Genomic DNA, 15,082 nt, shown 5'->3' with positions numbered 1-15,082 from the left:
TGAAATGACCAATTTGCTTTCATATTTAATGAAATATTAGATGAAATGTTGATGATTTAGACAGCAGGAGGAACATTGAGAATAAAAATTAATTCGAGTCCTTAATTTTCTATAATAAAAAAGGTTATGGGGTAAATTGATATATAGGTACAAGTTCATAGGACAATTCGACACATTACCCTAAAGATTTTGAAATTTTCATATCCAAGTGCTTTATGAAAAAGTACTTGGAAGTGCTTCTCTATAAAGCGCTTCTAAACTTTTTTATCAAATGCAATTAGAAGTGTTTTTTGTTGTCAAAAAGCACTTTTAGCCATTTCAGAAGCGTTCCCAAACATGCCCACAATTTAAAAATTATATAACAATTGATTATTTTATAGTGAACTTAAGGTTATCTGTGTACTTATTGTACATCTTTATCACATTTTCCCCCATTTACACCAAAAAAAAGAACTTTGGAATTTCCATTTTAAATGGAAAAACAAGCGGATTTATTCAACTTTTGCGACATTGCCAAGCATGTTGAGTTAAACCTAACCTACCATTATTGCACCTTCCATCCAATGTGAAGGGTTGGAAGTCCCATGAAAGTTTGCTTGTCAAATCCCAAGTGAAACTTTTCTCCCCCAAAAAAAAGTCCAAGTAAATAAAAAATAAAAACCTCCTTCCAAACTTTCAACAAAAATAAAAACCTCATCAATCGGTTTCAATTTTAACAAACCTAATTAATAAACTTATTAAGAAGAGAAGGTATAGAACTTATATATATATATTACTCATTAAAGATGTCGACAGTTAGACATTGGAGAAATAAAGAAAAGAAAAGACGAACAAACTCGACTTATCTTAATTATTTCTCACATTTTCTTACCACTTAAGTTATTTTTAGAAATTTATGACTGAAAACAAATTTTTTTTTCCCCAGAATTTAGGATATTGTTGATTGATATTGTCACCACTAAATTTAGGATATGATTGAAAGCATTGCAATAATATTTTGTATTTGTGATCTCCGCAATCCAAAAATATCAAGCATATTCAAGCATAAAATAGCTTGACAATATTTGTAGCTTTTTTGCATGAGAAAGATAAACCATTGGATAATGCACACTAACTAAGTTTCCCTATTTGGGTTTTTTTCCAATCAGATTCCGACAACAAAGTTTCTCTGCATTTATAATTCGTAGGGTTAAAGACATTTTCTTTCTTTGCTGTAAAAACATTTCTAAATTCATACTAGCTTCTATCAATAGAACAAATTCCACAAATCAATCAAAACAAGAAAAACTGGAATAATCTGCCACGTGTACGACACAGAGTGGCTCCAGCAGTAGGAGTGGCACACCAGATTCCCCCGCCATTGAAAATTACAGAAAATTTACAGCTCATAATTTCGTTGTTTTCGTTTTAACGGACTAATAAAAACCAGCCAAAATGCGGAAAGCCAAAAAGCGCCTGGGATCCGTTTTCGACCGAGCGAGCGAGCCAGAAACGAAACTCTGCTACTCTGCTGCTCTGCTGCTTGGCCGGCGCTGCTAATCGAAGCTCTGCGGTGGGCCCCGTGGAGGTGCTGACGTGGCAGCGGCGGATGCGGCGGCGGCGATGAGAAGGCGATCTCGGAGGTCCTTGAAGTAAGACCCAAGTCGGAGAACACACGGTCGGCGTCTGAGAGTTTGGCCGTGGTTCTCCGATTTGCGATCCGGGAACGTTCTAGAACTTCTCCTCTGCCTGCCTTCGGTTTCTGGGTCATCGTGAAATAGCTGCGAGCTTTCGAGCTGGTTCAACAGGTTGGTTCTTGTTTTTCCGCCTATTTTTTATGATTAGCGATTAATTTTTAATTTTTTAATTTTTTAATTTCCAGATCGCCGAAAGTTTGTCATTTTCAGAGACAATGATAGAAAATAAATTTTTTTTTTCAAATTTTATTGCTAAAAATAATGCGGTCTTTTAGAAATTACATATTTTCTGTATAGATATTGTTGATGCTGGTTCAAGAAGTTTTGATACGGAGGAGAGAAATTTCAAAGGCATTGAAAAGATTTTAACTTTTGGGTGGGAAGAGAAGTTATGTTGTTTCTCTTGAGATTTCTCGTAAATGAAGCCATGTTAATGCCAAAACTTTGGCCGATTTAGCGTCTTCAATGCACTCACAGAATATGGCTTCGTAGACATTTGAATTTGATTCAAATTGACTATAATGGGTTTATAGTCGTGTACTCGATACCGAAATTACTAAGGTTTTGGTTTCATGTTATATTCTGATTGATACACTGTGTAGATGTCGTTCAAAGGCATTGTTCGCGAGCTGAGGGAGATGAAAGATGGAATTGGGAGCATGTCAAAGCGAGTGGGTGACCGGAAGCATTGGCATAGTAGGACGATGTCACATATTGCTCCTGATCTGGCACCAAACCATCCATCTGATTTGATTCAACAGGGTCAGTGGGCAAATTTACCTCCGGAATTGCTTTTGGACATAATTCAGAGGGTAGAAGAAAGTGAGACCACATGGCCTGCTCGAGCTGTTGTTGTTTCTTGTGCTTCAGTTTGTAAGTCATGGAGGGCCATTGTGAGGGAGATTGTCAAAACTCCTGAGCAATGCGGAAGGCTCACATTTCCAATCTCATTGAAGCAGGTGTTGCTTTTTTACTTCTTCCCCTAAAGTGTGTGTTTGCATGTACTCATTGCCTCCTCTGAAATATTGTTAATTTGATCTGCTTTGTGTAGCCTGGGCCTCGCCAGTCTCCAATACAATGCTTCATTAGAAGGGATCGAGAAACTTCCACATTTTATCTGCACTACGGTCTGGTGCCTTGTAAGTCTCCTCCTAGGGGTTATTTGCTCTTTCCGTCATTCTCGTTTTAAATTATCCATCACATAAAATTTTCCTCAAATATCTTGATGAAAAGAAATGTGGTGTTCACTAATATTATTAAATTGACAGCTGAGGGTGAGAAAGATAAATTATTGTTAGCGGCCAAAAGGATTAGAAGGGCAACAAGCACAGAGTTCATTATATCTTTGGTTGCAGATGATTTTTCTCGAGCCAGCAGTACTTATGTTGGTAAATTGAGGCAAGTGTACGCTATTACACTTACAAATATCTTTGTCAAGTTATTCATTAGCTATGCTCTTGACAACTTATTCAAAAAACAATTTTTCCAGGTCCAACTTTTTGGGTACCAAGTTCACCGTATATGACAGCCAGCCTCCATGTGATGCAGTACCTCAAACAAATAGTCGATCATCTCGAAGGTTCCATTCTAAGCAGGTATCTCCAAGAGTACCAGCATGTAACTACAGTGTTGGAACCGTCTGTTATGAGCTCAATATTCTCCGCACAAGGGGCCCAAGGAGAATGCACTGTGCCATGCCCTCTATTCCTGTCTCTTCTATTCAGGAGGGGGGCACCGCCCCAACACCAACTTTGTTCTCACAAGCATATGATGAGCACTTTGCTCCCTCACCCTGTTCAACAGTAAAGGAGCTAGTCACTGGTAACAGCTCTATAAACCTCTCTGAGCCACATGTCCAGGGTGCAGAACCGCTGGTTTTGAAAAATAAGTCCCCTAGGTGGCATGAGCAGTTACAGTGCTGGTGCCTTAATTTTAGAGGGCGTGTTACGGTGGCTTCTGTAAAAAATTTCCAGCTTGTTGCAGCTGTTGATCCATCCCACAATGTTTCAGCTGAAGAACAAGAGAGGGTAATCCTACAGTTTGGAAAGATTGGAAAAGACATCTTCACCGTGGATTATCGCTACCCCCTGTCCTCTTTCCAGGCATTTGCAATCTGCTTAAGCAGCTTCGACACCAAGCCAGCTTGTGAATGACACTTGAGTGTAGAACATGATCGTCATTTCCTGAATTTTGTCATTTAATTCTGAACCATATGCATGTTCTACCAAGAAGTTTGTAATGCTCGATCACGTATTGCTGAAATTCACAGCTATTTCAATCAATTGACTTTTTATCTGAAAGCTGCCAATCCCAAAATTGACTTGTAAGCTGTTTTATGTGGAGCAAAATGAACCCTATCTATATAGGGTTGTTCTATGATGCATGGCCCAGAATCCATACAGATTGTAAAATTCCCATGTATTTCATTTACACTGTTAACTTGGATCAACATCCAGACAATCCCAGCATTGTAGAACTTTCCCTATCCTTGGTCCTTGTGGAAATGGGAATGATATATGCTTGTGCGACAGCATTTTCAACGAATGATGAAACAAATCTGACAAAAGCGATACGCTTAAAAAGTCGTAGATCTAAAGTAAAATCGCATTTGAAAAGGTTGAAAAAAGAGATTTGCATGAGTCACATACTTAATTTTGTAAACGACACGGATTCTTGCTTTATATTATGGCTTAGCATCTCATAACTGGTATTATCCAAAAGCTCATTACTTAAAGTTCAAGTCTGAGCTCGATGGTCAATGATGTTTTTATTGTTAAATATTCTAATACTGCTGGACAACGATGTTTCATATAGGCAATGTAGCCCTACGCACAGCTCACACCCCCACCAAAAGAAGAAACAAAAACTCAAAGCTGTTCTAGAGAACTCAGATGAAAATTCAAATCATGCCATAAAAGTACCAAACAACATTTTTCATTGCCGGTGGACATTACATCATAATCTTACAGATATTACATTTCCCATCTGTTTCTTTCTATGCCAGGTCACATTTCTCATCTCACAGAAGAATAGGTGATGAACTCTCTTGAAGTAAACTGAAATGGCTGATGCGGAATAGGGTTCCTGCGCCGTACAAATAAAATGGAAAACATAAACAAAGAATCACACAATATTTCCCATAATCAGCAATTAACGAGCAAGAAAAAGATAAGGAGACACACGGTCGAGGGCCGTAAACTTTGATCTGCCGCACATGAGTGTCCCTTCCATTAAGGTGATTTGATAACACGGAGATTTGCAGCATAAAAGTATTGACAAAAGTTTCCCTGCAAACATATTGACAAACATTTCAAAACTTGAAAATCAATTCGAGAAATTAAACATCATCGCCATATGTGGATCTATTCTGGGAAATATTTCTTTAAGCATATCTCATTCCTCAAACATATCAACATGCAAACATATTTCACCATCATGTCATTGAACCACATATAAAGGCAAAAGCAAATAATTCATTCAACTCGCTTATTTTTGATTCATCAATCATCAATACTTGTCACACCATAAACTGAAATAGGAGGATGTTACTGAACCCAATTTTTTTCCCAGCATTAAGGTCCTCCATGTGACAGAATAGAAAAAAGAGTTGAGCTCCAATTATTATTCAGTGAGGTATTAGAGATCAAATCAAGAAGAACGCAACAGCTATCAAGTTTTGAATTTCTTAACAATAATATTATACATGTTATTCATGTAAGCTCTTGCAATTGAACCTTGTTGAGCCACCGCTCGTCAAGTTATAATTTCATGCAAAGATGCAACAATGTTGTAAACAAAACTACAACCCAGGAATAACAAGGAGAAATATGCAATCCAGGTAACTACTATAGCTTAAAAAATGAATAATGCTTTCACTGCTTACCTAGGATCATTTCCAGACAATGATATATGAACCCAACCAGTTGGCTTATCGAGCTCAACAGTTTTTATGTCCTAAAAACATTTGCAGCACCATAACCAAAGTTAATCAAATTGGGTCTTAGGCAAGATCACATAGCAGTACAGCACAAAAGGAGATATGTAATACAATCGTTCAAGTAGACAAACAAGAGGAGACAAACATATTACCTTCAAGTTGTGGAAGCCATCCCCGGCACGAATTGAGATCTTACAAGGTGTATAGCTCTCATCAAGCTTGAAATCCACATAGAGAACAACAAGCTGATTTTGTTTTGTTTTTTTGGTGAGAAAAAACAAAACCAATTAGTCAAAATCAAATTTTGGATTTTTAAATAACTAAAAAGATAGAAACTTTCACACATACTTGGAGCTTCACTTTCTTCTGGAATTGAATGTTTACTAAATGAGGTTGCGCACCATCCGATCTGCAAACGAAGCAAAAAAGAACAAAACAATTATAAGTTTTCATTTTGCATTTTCGCATTTTTGAGGATCAAGAAAGGAAAAGAGAATTGAAGCAGAGACTGCCAATAAGTATCAAGATTGTCGTCACGGAGAGATGAGACGCCATTGCCGGCCTTGCAAGAGCTGACACTCCAAGCGGCCTTCTTGCCCATTTCTCTGAGATCATCATCCACTGTTAGCACTTGGTTCCCTCCTGTCAGCTTCCCTTCCTCTTCCCCCTCTGATGATTCTGTCGCCATTGCCTCTTCTTCTATGGTTCTTCTATGAACAGGAAGAAGAAAAGAAAAAAGAAAAACCCTAATTTGATCAAGTACCAAAAACCCCAAACCCTAGCTTAGAGAGCAGCCTGATGCGAAGAATCAATCAAAGCAAAACCCTTTATATCATAAAATAAAAATAAAAAGTCTGCAAAAATGAAGCGCTTCTGTTGATGATTTTGAAATTTTGAATTGTAATTTATCGTAGTGTTTTAGACTTCAGGGTTATGCAAAAGGCACTGGTTAATTTGGCGGTTTTAAAAAGAGAAAATGGACAAAATTGTCGCGCTAGAAGAAGGGTTCGAACCTTCGACCTTGTGGTTAACAGCCACACGCTCTAACCAACTGAGCTACTCCAGCTTTTGATATAGTTTATACATATATTAATTAGAATACCACCTAACTTCTTATATTTTTCACTCCGAATTTTTTTTAATAAGGTTTTTTATGCGAAATTAAACCACATAACTTTATGACGTAATTGCTTATGATTATATGACGTAATTTTTCATTCCCCAGTTTTTACTTTTGATTGATGAATAATCAAAGTTGATGTATAGGGGTCTCGGAGCTCAATCGGTTAAAGAATTTATATATTTTATCTACGATATCACTTGTAGAAAACACAAAAAGAAAACAAAGTGGAGAATCATATGCAACTTCAGTGGGATCAATCGATCCCAATAGTATTTCTTCTCTCCCCCTGATCTTGAATGAAGATGCAATTTTGATCCAATATTCTTGAGTTTTTTTTTTTCTTGTTTCATAAGTGAGGATTAATGTGTTTCATGATGGTGATCAGCCTTCCACCATCATCACTTAGCCAAGGTTTTGCCAACTCTGCTATTGGCTCGTTAAAAATGAAAAGGTTCTCAATTAATACCCACCAATCAATATTTACAATTTTTTTTTTGGCCAAATCAATATTGACCTATTGAACATGTTTGATATGCCTCATTCTTAAGAATGGCAGGGAATGATGGTTCATGTAAGAGAGCTGGCAAAAATATTGGATTCCATAGCACCCACCTTCTCTAAATTTCATCTTTTCCAGCAGGCTGCTACAGTGTACCAGGCAATACATACATGATTATGAATGCAAAATCTGTCAAGCCACAAGTACATACAAATGCAATGAGAAAAGGGATTCAATTTTCACAAGCACATCAAATAACATCATTCTATCATTTTTATGGAGTATGCAGCTGCAAAAGGGTAGAAGATACACTATGAATGAAGATTAAAAGCTGAGAGTCTAAATCTTAGCTGAATTCTAAAAACCTGATAAAAACTATGTCGAAATTTGTATGACCGCAAAAGCCAATCAACTTCCTTCTATATTTACATATGACATGATGATACCTTAACTCAGCTTTAAGACCACAAAGCTCTCCAAGCTAGAAGCAATGAACCTTAACAGACATTGGCTTCATTTCTTCTTTTTCGGTGCAAGCGAACGGGGCTTTGAGAACTTTAACATTGTCCTTCCAAAGAATCCTGATGTCTTTGACAACTTCTTTCCAGCAGAGTGATTGTCATTGTCTTTAGATGCATCAAGGTCAGATCCAGAGCATTCTTGCTCATCAACGTAATCGATATCTCTTAAGAGCCGTAGCACTTCCAATGCACTTATCATTGCTCTCTCTTTCCCATTGTTAGATAAAAAGACAAGAGCAGGGATAACACCCTCATGCATGACCAAGTGACAAAATTCAACACGCTGAGAACATAAAGAAAGGAGGATAGCAACAGCATGCTCTTGGTCCTCACTACTGCCTGTCTCAAGTACTTCAGCAATAGAAGCAATGCATCCGCTAGTTTCAGCAATGGAAATCCTGGCCTCTTCAGTATCACACAAATTTTTCAATATGGAAATGCAGTTTCCTGCAAGAGCGTCATCTTTAAAGAAAGAAACCAGTTTTGGGATACACTCCAAAGATACAATTTTTGGACAAATGTCTCTGTTTAAGGACAAATTATACAAAACCTTAATGGCTTTTCCTTGTATATCTTTGATCTGGGAATCAAGGAGTTTTAGAATGGATGAAAGTGCACCAGACTCTGAGATCTTAGACCTGCAATGCTGTTGGACAGACACAATTTCCAATATCGCAAGAGCTTTTTCTACGACCTTTGAATCAAGATAAGATGCCAGCAGAGTATATGCCTCTTCAACTAAGTACGGTATATCATTTCTACATTAGGCAACAAGAAGGAAATTAAAAGAAAAAAATTATAAACCAATCCATAAGCAAAAGCAAGAGCACAGTCAATAAGAGAGTAATGACATAGTTAAGAAATGACTGCAATAAGAATTCCCAGCTACAAAATATAAATTTACCTGTTTTTGCTCACAAAGGTGAACAATAATTTAAATCCATCTCTCTGAGCTTTTACATCATCCAGGTCATGGGCATCCCTTAAAAATTTGATGAGAGGTTCAACAAAATTCTTAGATGACATAGAGTAAGAAGCTTGAGGATTGCATTTCAAATGGCTTTTGACATCTTCAACAACCTTGCATTGGGATTCCCATGGGAGCTCACCAAGTTTAGATAGAAATTCTGAATCTGTCTCACAATTTTTAGCATACCGGTATTTCAGAGAATCGTCATACTCCTGCACCAAACTCAAGCCACTTTCTATCTTTGTGCGTGAAGAATCTGAATTGTAACTAGTATCTAAGGATCCAAATGATACATTGCTGAGATCCATTTGCAGATGTATATCATTCATAGAACTGTCCAAACTAGCAATGGAAGTGGAGGACGTTTCCCATGAGAGGGTTTCTGGTTGCATACTTGCGTCGAGAATGGTGACTCCATACTCTCTACACCACCTTGATATTAACTCCTTCATGGCAGCGTTTGGAGTAAATGACAGGTGGGTGAGCTTCATATGAGTTTTTGGGCATGTATCATGACCCTCATCAAACCACTTCTGTATCCACTTCTTTTCGTATGTTTGTCCAGAAGCAATAACAACAGGATCATACATCAATCTGGAAGATATTCCGCATAAAAATTCCTCAGGAGGTACAGTTCTGTGCAACATGTCACTTCGATTATATTGATTATATTTAACATGGGGTTCAGCTTCAGTATATTGATTATATTCCAAACCATTGCCAGAAGTCTCAGATGCCAAGGATCCTTGTTGCCGCATAGAGGCCCCCTCTGCTTGCTTCCCCATTATTAAGTGTCCATACTTCTTGATTAGATACAAGAAATATGTCAAAATATGCTTTTTTCGAAGGTCACTATCACCAACTTTATCTAGCAACTTCTTAATAGATCTTTTCTCTATCAACATTGCCTTTGATGATGTAATATGAAGCCTCCAAGATGCAATTTGAAGAGCCTTGATTTCAGAATCCTCCTTTGAGTTTGATTGAGAAGCATCTTGATGGAGCAATCCTCGGACAACCCTCCCAGCCTTTTCTTCAGATGGGTCCAGTATAAAGGTTGCACCTTTAAGATCATCGACTATTTGAGAGATCTGCAGATAACCTATCATCATCAGCTCCACCAAACAACTGTGACTCAAATTGGTATGAACCAACATAGAAAATTTGAAATTATATGACAAAAATTACATTGACTTAGAAACAGGTTGATGCTGCCAGAAAAAGAAGAAGATTCATAAATGACAAGCTGCTAGAAGCCTAGGACATAAAACTTCAACATTGTTTTCATTCACTGAATATCCATAAATGTTTGACTTGGGCAATAATAGAACACTGTTATACCGTTGCACACAGGTCACTGGCCAGCACCCCATCAGAAGGGAGTGTAGGATTGGGGGAAAAAGGAAATATCAAAGGGGCATGTAAATTTTTATTAGGAAAAAGGGCATGTAAATTGACAAACCTCCACTACTAACATCACTGGAACCCAATTCTGAATTTCGCGTAAATTTTGCTCCAACAAGTTCCTTGATTTTTGACATCTTGAGACTATCACATCCCCTGTAAATGCCTGCAAGTGATGCAAAGGAACTATCAACCATAGAAAGACAGGTAGGTAGAGAGTTCATAGTGGAGAAACGCACTGAGTATATGACAAGAAATGAAATGCCTTGGTTTTGCATTTCAAAATGACTAACCCGTAGGCATTGGAGCAAGCTCCATAAAAAAAGTTTCTCAAGGGTAAGTTCCATTAGGAAACATGACAACCTAATGCAGAAACAAGTGTAGAGGTTTCCTAGAAAAAGGAAGAAAAGAATGCAGTTATTTATGTTTCTTCCTCCGTTATTTATTCAAGGATCGCCAAATCTTGTTATCTTTTACTTGGCTAGGCAGCATGGAACAATCTCAGTTGCTGTTCCAACACCATATTGACACATTCAATAAACAGTCTTCTCACTCCATCTACTTTCTTCTACTAAATCAAGCAAAGGTACAAACCAGGTAGAGTTTACTAGAATCGCTGCAATGCTGGAGAAGTAGCTTGGCTTTCTCAATTGCACGAGTTAACAAGCATAGAGCCTGTATTCCTGTTGTGCACCGAGGTCTTGCTGCTTCTATATCTGGAAATATCCGTGAAATTCTATCTACCAACTTCATAAGTTCCGTGCACATCAAACGATGAACCTGTTATCATGAATAACAATTTTGTAAAAATCCAACTAATATGACCACACAATTAGATAAATGCACTTAAAATGTTCAAGGACACAACTATCTCAAGTTTGAGATTCCTTAGAGAATCCATTAGGTTTTACAAGGAACCCTTATCATTTGTCATGTTCCTAATACTAGTTCTCAATTGGATACACCCTAACGTTTGTTTTTTGTTTTTCCACGCAAAATACAGAAATATTATTAGGGTAATATTCTGTCATCTTGAAGAAATATCAGTACAAGTTTTTGCGTCGCTTTTCTTGTCCCAAGTTTTATATCAGCTACTGGAAGCTCAACAGCTATTATCTTCCTTTCAAAAATCAACTATTAGTTGGGAAGATGTATAAAACTACACTATGTATACATTTGAACTTTATTTTTCATACATCAAAGCAAAAACAAACTTGAGCAATTCACAGTTTCATTAGTTTTGTTAAATTTTTTAAAAATATATATGTATAAAAATAAAATAAAAAGGTTGTTTCTTGTCATATGTGATTAAAGCTGATCAGACATTGAATCCATAACTACAAAGTGAATGCATATTCAAAGTTGGACGTCCCATATGAAACAAAATAAGAGACTTGTGTGGCGTATCACACCTTAAAGGAATGGGGTTTTCTCACAGTCTCCACCCCTTCAGCAGCATCAGTACCCATTCAAGAGGAATTATCTCATATCTGGGTATTCAATAACAAGAAAAAGATGGTTACTGTCATATGGTTCAACCATATCTCTGTACATATTATGCAGAAAATCTAATATTGTGAAACAGTTACATGTCAACATTCTGTAAACATGCATCCCGTATGCAAAACAATGTGACTTCGGTCACAAGTTCTAAGCAACAGCAAATTGCAAAACTTTATTTTCGAGTTAAGGCATTAATTATGCAAATAATGAATGGGAACCGTCAAGAATCCATAAAAAAGAAACACTCTAACTTAAAATTAGATTATAAAGTTTATCACACTCCCATATCAAGAACAATTTGCAGAGTTTGGTAGAGGTCCTAACAAAATCATTTTCAAATATATGCGGCAGAAAAGAAATTTAACCAGTAACAGAATTTGGGAACCAAATAATCATTGCAGAAGACCATATTTGATTGCTTCAACTGGGTAATGTTCCTGTTTGGAATCATTTCACCACAAAGATTCATGCATCAGCATTCATGACTGACAATTTTAAGTACATGCAATCTTATTGTGCCTTATATTAAAGATTTTCCATTTCCCACCTAAACAACTATTACTGTTATAAATCACAAAGTTATAGCCCACTCATCATTTGAATTATACTTGAGTTGGAGCTATTTGATAGATTTTGAGAATAAAGTTGAAGACTGCAAAAACTTGTCCAGGACCCTTTCAATCTCTGTTTTGCTTCTTTTTTCTATAACATACCAACGAAGCTAGATATTAAGAAGCTCTGATCTGATGTATGCTATAACTTGAGCCATATATAAAATAGAGACCAAACTTGATGACAACTATCTAAGAAAAACAAAAATAAGAAAAAATGGACTCACCAAGTGACACAGAAAGTAGAGCCACGTTCACAAGCTCCCTCCTCAGTCTTCAGCCCACATAGATATGCTAAAAATTGAAAATAACCACAACCCAATTCATATAACCCACAAAATATGGCCTCCAATATATCCACCTTTCACAACCCCTTGAAACTCCAAGTCTCTACAATAACACAAAAGTACACACTGCCTACAGACTAGCTCTTAAACTACAAGAATTCTCAAAGAAGTTGTCAAATTTCAAGCAGAATTCAGCTTCTTGTACTGATAAACCATCCCATATATGAGAAAGTAAAAGAACAAACAGTATTTTTACACAAACTTTTAAGAAGCCCAGAAACCCACGCAAGGAGCACCAATCAAAGTGCGTGGCTTCTATATCCAAAGCAGAAAACAACCCAGGAACAAAGGGGTAATCTTTATCACAGAATGTAAAGCATGCCCACAAGGGAGACTAGCAGTTGGAGTCTAGGGGCAACCGAGTCTTTGCACTACAAACAAAACGAATAACTTAATTGAAAACACAAGCTTTATCTGGTTGTGTTAAGACTTCGAATAACTATAACACAAGAGAGAGAGAGAGAGAGAGAGAGAGAGAGAGAGAGCAGTCAACAAGCATGAGGTTTTACTGGCCGTCTTTGTCACAAAGAGAGAGCAAAGACCCAGTGGGTTCTTCTGTTTCACTTGCAGACATCACATAACAAAACGAAAAACTTAATTGAAAACACAAGCGTATCTGGTTGTGTTCACACTTCGAATAACTATAACTCAAGCGAGAGAGAGAGAGAGAGAGAGAGAGAGAGAGAGGGAAGTCAACGAGCATGAGGTTGTACTGGTCGTCTTTGTCACAAAGTGAGAGAAAGAGAGAGAGAAAAGACCCAGTGGGTTCTTCAGTCTCACTCGCAGACATCACATAGCATTGAAGCAGCATGACATGCCTGTCACGGCTGTGATCAATTTCACCGTGTGAAATGGTGGTAGCCTGGGCTCCACATTATAGAATCTGATTGTTAATAAACCGTAAATTAATTACGCGATGGCTGTGATGGTGGGTTCTCGTTAATCTGAGTGGCCATTTGTAAAACGTCAAAAGAAGCTGACCTTTCAAATGCGCAGGCTATATTGAAGAAGTCTCAACAAGGGTCTTCAAATACTAGAACAGTATTGACCAACAAAAAAACTAGTGAACACGGGTAAATGTAAATGCTCTTAACTTAATCACTTTAACTATATTCACAGGATTTAATTTAGTAAAAAATGATTTTAACTTGCAAATCAGAGATTTTATATTTAAAATCTTCATGATATCTTGATTGTATATGTGAGAAATACTCCTCTCTTATACTGTACATATTATTGTTTGTACTAAAAAAAACCATTTCATCTGCAAGCCATCTCCCTTTCTTTTTCTAATTCAAGGAAAGAAGGAAAAAAAATCCAAATAGAATGAGAACCATTCAGAAAGGCCTGACCCCATTGGCCTTTGGGTGTGTGGCTTTATGACAACAAAAGGGACCTTTTAAAGTGACCCAGTGAGCGGTGACGTGTGGGGTCTACTAGCAGAAAAAAATCTGAGATTAAGAAGCATCCCAGAGACACAGGCCCTCAACACAATACGCATGGGGTACGATTAAACGTAGAGGGAGGGGAACATTTGAAATGCATTATTACCATAATGACTTTTCTTGGAAAAAACCTCTGAGCCAAGGAAAGGAGAAATTAAACACACCAATCCTTGTATGGCCAAATCCTATCTTGTCTGCCGGCTGACGCCTGACTTGTTAAAGATCAGGTATATAATTAAATTTGTATAATAATATTCTCAACCTTCTTGATTAGCTAACATAGTGGTCAAACCGGTTAATGTGAATTGAGGATTGGCGTTTGTTTGATACAAGAAACAATATAGACAATGAGTTTCAATTATATAGTAATGTGATAGAAAAAATCTTAAGTGTAACTGGTTTCATGGTACCTTTTTTTGTAAAAATATTTAAAAGATGATAAGTAACTGTAATATTATTTTTTAAGAGTAACCGATTATGGAGTAGATTTTCTCGTAAAAATATTAGGAAGATGAAGGGTAGATGCAAGCTATTTTGGCAGAAGAAGTAAGATATTAAGTTAGTTCTATTTATGGCTCATATTCATTTGTTTCCATGTGTTTATCGATTACATGACTTTGATGATGAATTACCAACGTTAGCAATAATTGTCAAAAAAGAAAAAAGCAGGTGGCTAGCGAGGGACAAATATTGATTACATGACTTTGTTTCGTTCTCTTGCCCACATTTTGTCCTTCGAAGCAAAAGATTTCAACTCATTCATACAACTTTTTTTTAATCTCAACCTTTCCGTTGAAAAGCTTGTAAATCTTCTTCATCTTATTTCTAAGGAGGTATTCAACTGTCTCTTTTTTCTTTGTTTGTTGGGGTTTCCTTTTTTCACAAGATAACAGTTGCATTCTCAGCAAAATCACTGACAAAAAAAGCAAAAAAGAGAGGAAAGGCTTTCATAGAAAAGAAAGGTCAAAAAAGGCAATTAAATTTGTAGCAAAAACTATTATAATTTAGCTTTTCTTCAAAGACTGTACCAAGTCTAAACAGCTACA

The 15,082-nt window shown here is 36.9% G+C and overlaps 3 protein-coding genes and 1 non-coding gene across 7 annotated transcripts; 1 reads left to right on the top strand and 3 right to left on the bottom strand.

The window, feature by feature from the left end:
• The first annotated feature begins 1,418 nt into the window (after window positions 1-1,418).
• On the top strand, window positions 1,419-4,052 carry LOC117634032 (tubby-like F-box protein 5). The gene is made up of 5 exons (XM_034367933.1): window positions 1,419-1,787; window positions 2,279-2,635; window positions 2,728-2,815; window positions 2,945-3,074; window positions 3,166-4,052. The coding sequence occupies exons 2-5, from the start codon at window positions 2,279-2,281 to the stop codon at window positions 3,827-3,829; spliced, it is 1,239 nt and encodes a 412-aa protein (XP_034223824.1). The 5' UTR covers window positions 1,419-1,787; the 3' UTR covers window positions 3,830-4,052.
• Window positions 4,053-4,349: 297 nt separating this feature from the next.
• LOC117634033 (anaphase-promoting complex subunit 10) lies at window positions 4,350-6,591 on the bottom strand. The gene is made up of 7 exons (XM_034367934.1): window positions 6,123-6,591; window positions 5,962-6,022; window positions 5,766-5,858; window positions 5,560-5,630; window positions 4,859-4,963; window positions 4,525-4,760; window positions 4,350-4,404 (listed from the first exon to the last, which is right to left on the bottom strand). The coding sequence occupies exons 1-6, from the start codon at window positions 6,299-6,301 to the stop codon at window positions 4,691-4,693; spliced, it is 579 nt and encodes a 192-aa protein (XP_034223825.1). The 5' UTR covers window positions 6,302-6,591; the 3' UTR covers window positions 4,350-4,404; window positions 4,525-4,690.
• A 14-nt stretch (window positions 6,592-6,605) lies between these two features.
• Window positions 6,606-6,679, bottom strand: TRNAN-GUU. The gene has a single exon. It is a non-coding gene; the product is annotated as a tRNA-Asn (tRNA).
• Window positions 6,680-7,449: 770 nt separating this feature from the next.
• LOC117634082 (U-box domain-containing protein 5) lies at window positions 7,450-13,235 on the bottom strand. 4 transcript variants are annotated; one of them, XM_034367996.1, is made up of 7 exons: window positions 12,472-13,235; window positions 11,543-11,620; window positions 10,725-10,910; window positions 10,189-10,296; window positions 8,661-9,817; window positions 8,307-8,514; window positions 8,061-8,203 (listed from the first exon to the last, which is right to left on the bottom strand). In XM_034367996.1, the coding sequence occupies exons 2-7, from the start codon at window positions 11,597-11,599 to the stop codon at window positions 8,183-8,185; spliced, it is 1,737 nt and encodes a 578-aa protein (XP_034223887.1). In that variant the 5' UTR covers window positions 11,600-11,620; window positions 12,472-13,235; the 3' UTR covers window positions 8,061-8,182. The 4 variants fall into 4 exon arrangements, with proteins under 4 accessions (XP_034223884.1, XP_034223885.1, XP_034223886.1 ...); XM_034367993.1 differs by having other exon boundaries at window positions 7,450-8,514; window positions 12,472-13,231; XM_034367994.1 differs by lacking the exon at window positions 10,189-10,296 and having other exon boundaries at window positions 7,450-8,514; window positions 12,472-13,233.
• Window positions 13,236-15,082: the final 1,847 nt, after the last annotated feature.

The sequence above is a fragment of the Prunus dulcis genome, chromosome 7, assembly GCF_902201215.1.
Source record: "Prunus dulcis chromosome 7, ALMONDv2, whole genome shotgun sequence".
Classification (NCBI taxonomy): domain Eukaryota; kingdom Viridiplantae; phylum Streptophyta; class Magnoliopsida; order Rosales; family Rosaceae; genus Prunus; species Prunus dulcis.
Note: the sequence above shows the minus strand (reverse complement) of the source record. Positions and strands in the feature narration are given on the sequence as shown.

Bases quoted from the DNA above. Each gene is read 5' to 3' on its own strand.
- LOC117634032 (XM_034367933.1), top strand. From the start codon at position 2,279: ATGTCGTTCAAAGGCATTGTTCGCGAGCTGAGGGAGATGAAAGATGGA. The intron at 2,816-2,944 runs GTAAGTCTCCTC...TTAAATTGACAG, and splicing joins GCACTACGGTCTGGTGCCTT to CTGAGGGTGAGAAAGATAAA. The intron at 3,075-3,165 runs GCAAGTGTACGC...CAATTTTTCCAG, and splicing joins ACTTATGTTGGTAAATTGAG to GTCCAACTTTTTGGGTACCA.
- LOC117634033 (XM_034367934.1), bottom strand. From the start codon at position 6,301: ATGGCGACAGAATCATCAGAGGGGGAAGAGGAAGGGAAGCTGACAGGA. The intron at 6,023-6,122 runs GTCTCTGCTTCA...CTTCGTTTGCAG, and splicing joins AATCTTGATACTTATTGGCA to ATCGGATGGTGCGCAACCTC. The intron at 5,631-5,765 runs GTAATATGTTTG...AAATGTTTTTAG, and splicing joins ATGGCTTCCACAACTTGAAG to GACATAAAAACTGTTGAGCT.
- LOC117634082 (XM_034367993.1), bottom strand. From the start codon at position 11,599: ATGGGTACTGATGCTGCTGAAGGGGTGGAGACTGTGAGAAAACCCCAT. The intron at 10,911-11,542 runs GTGTGATACGCC...TCATGATAACAG, and splicing joins GAAAACCCCATTCCTTTAAG to GTTCATCGTTTGATGTGCAC. The intron at 8,515-8,660 runs GTAAATTTATAT...TGCCTAATGTAG, and splicing joins ACCTTTGTGAGCAAAAACAG to AAATGATATACCGTACTTAG.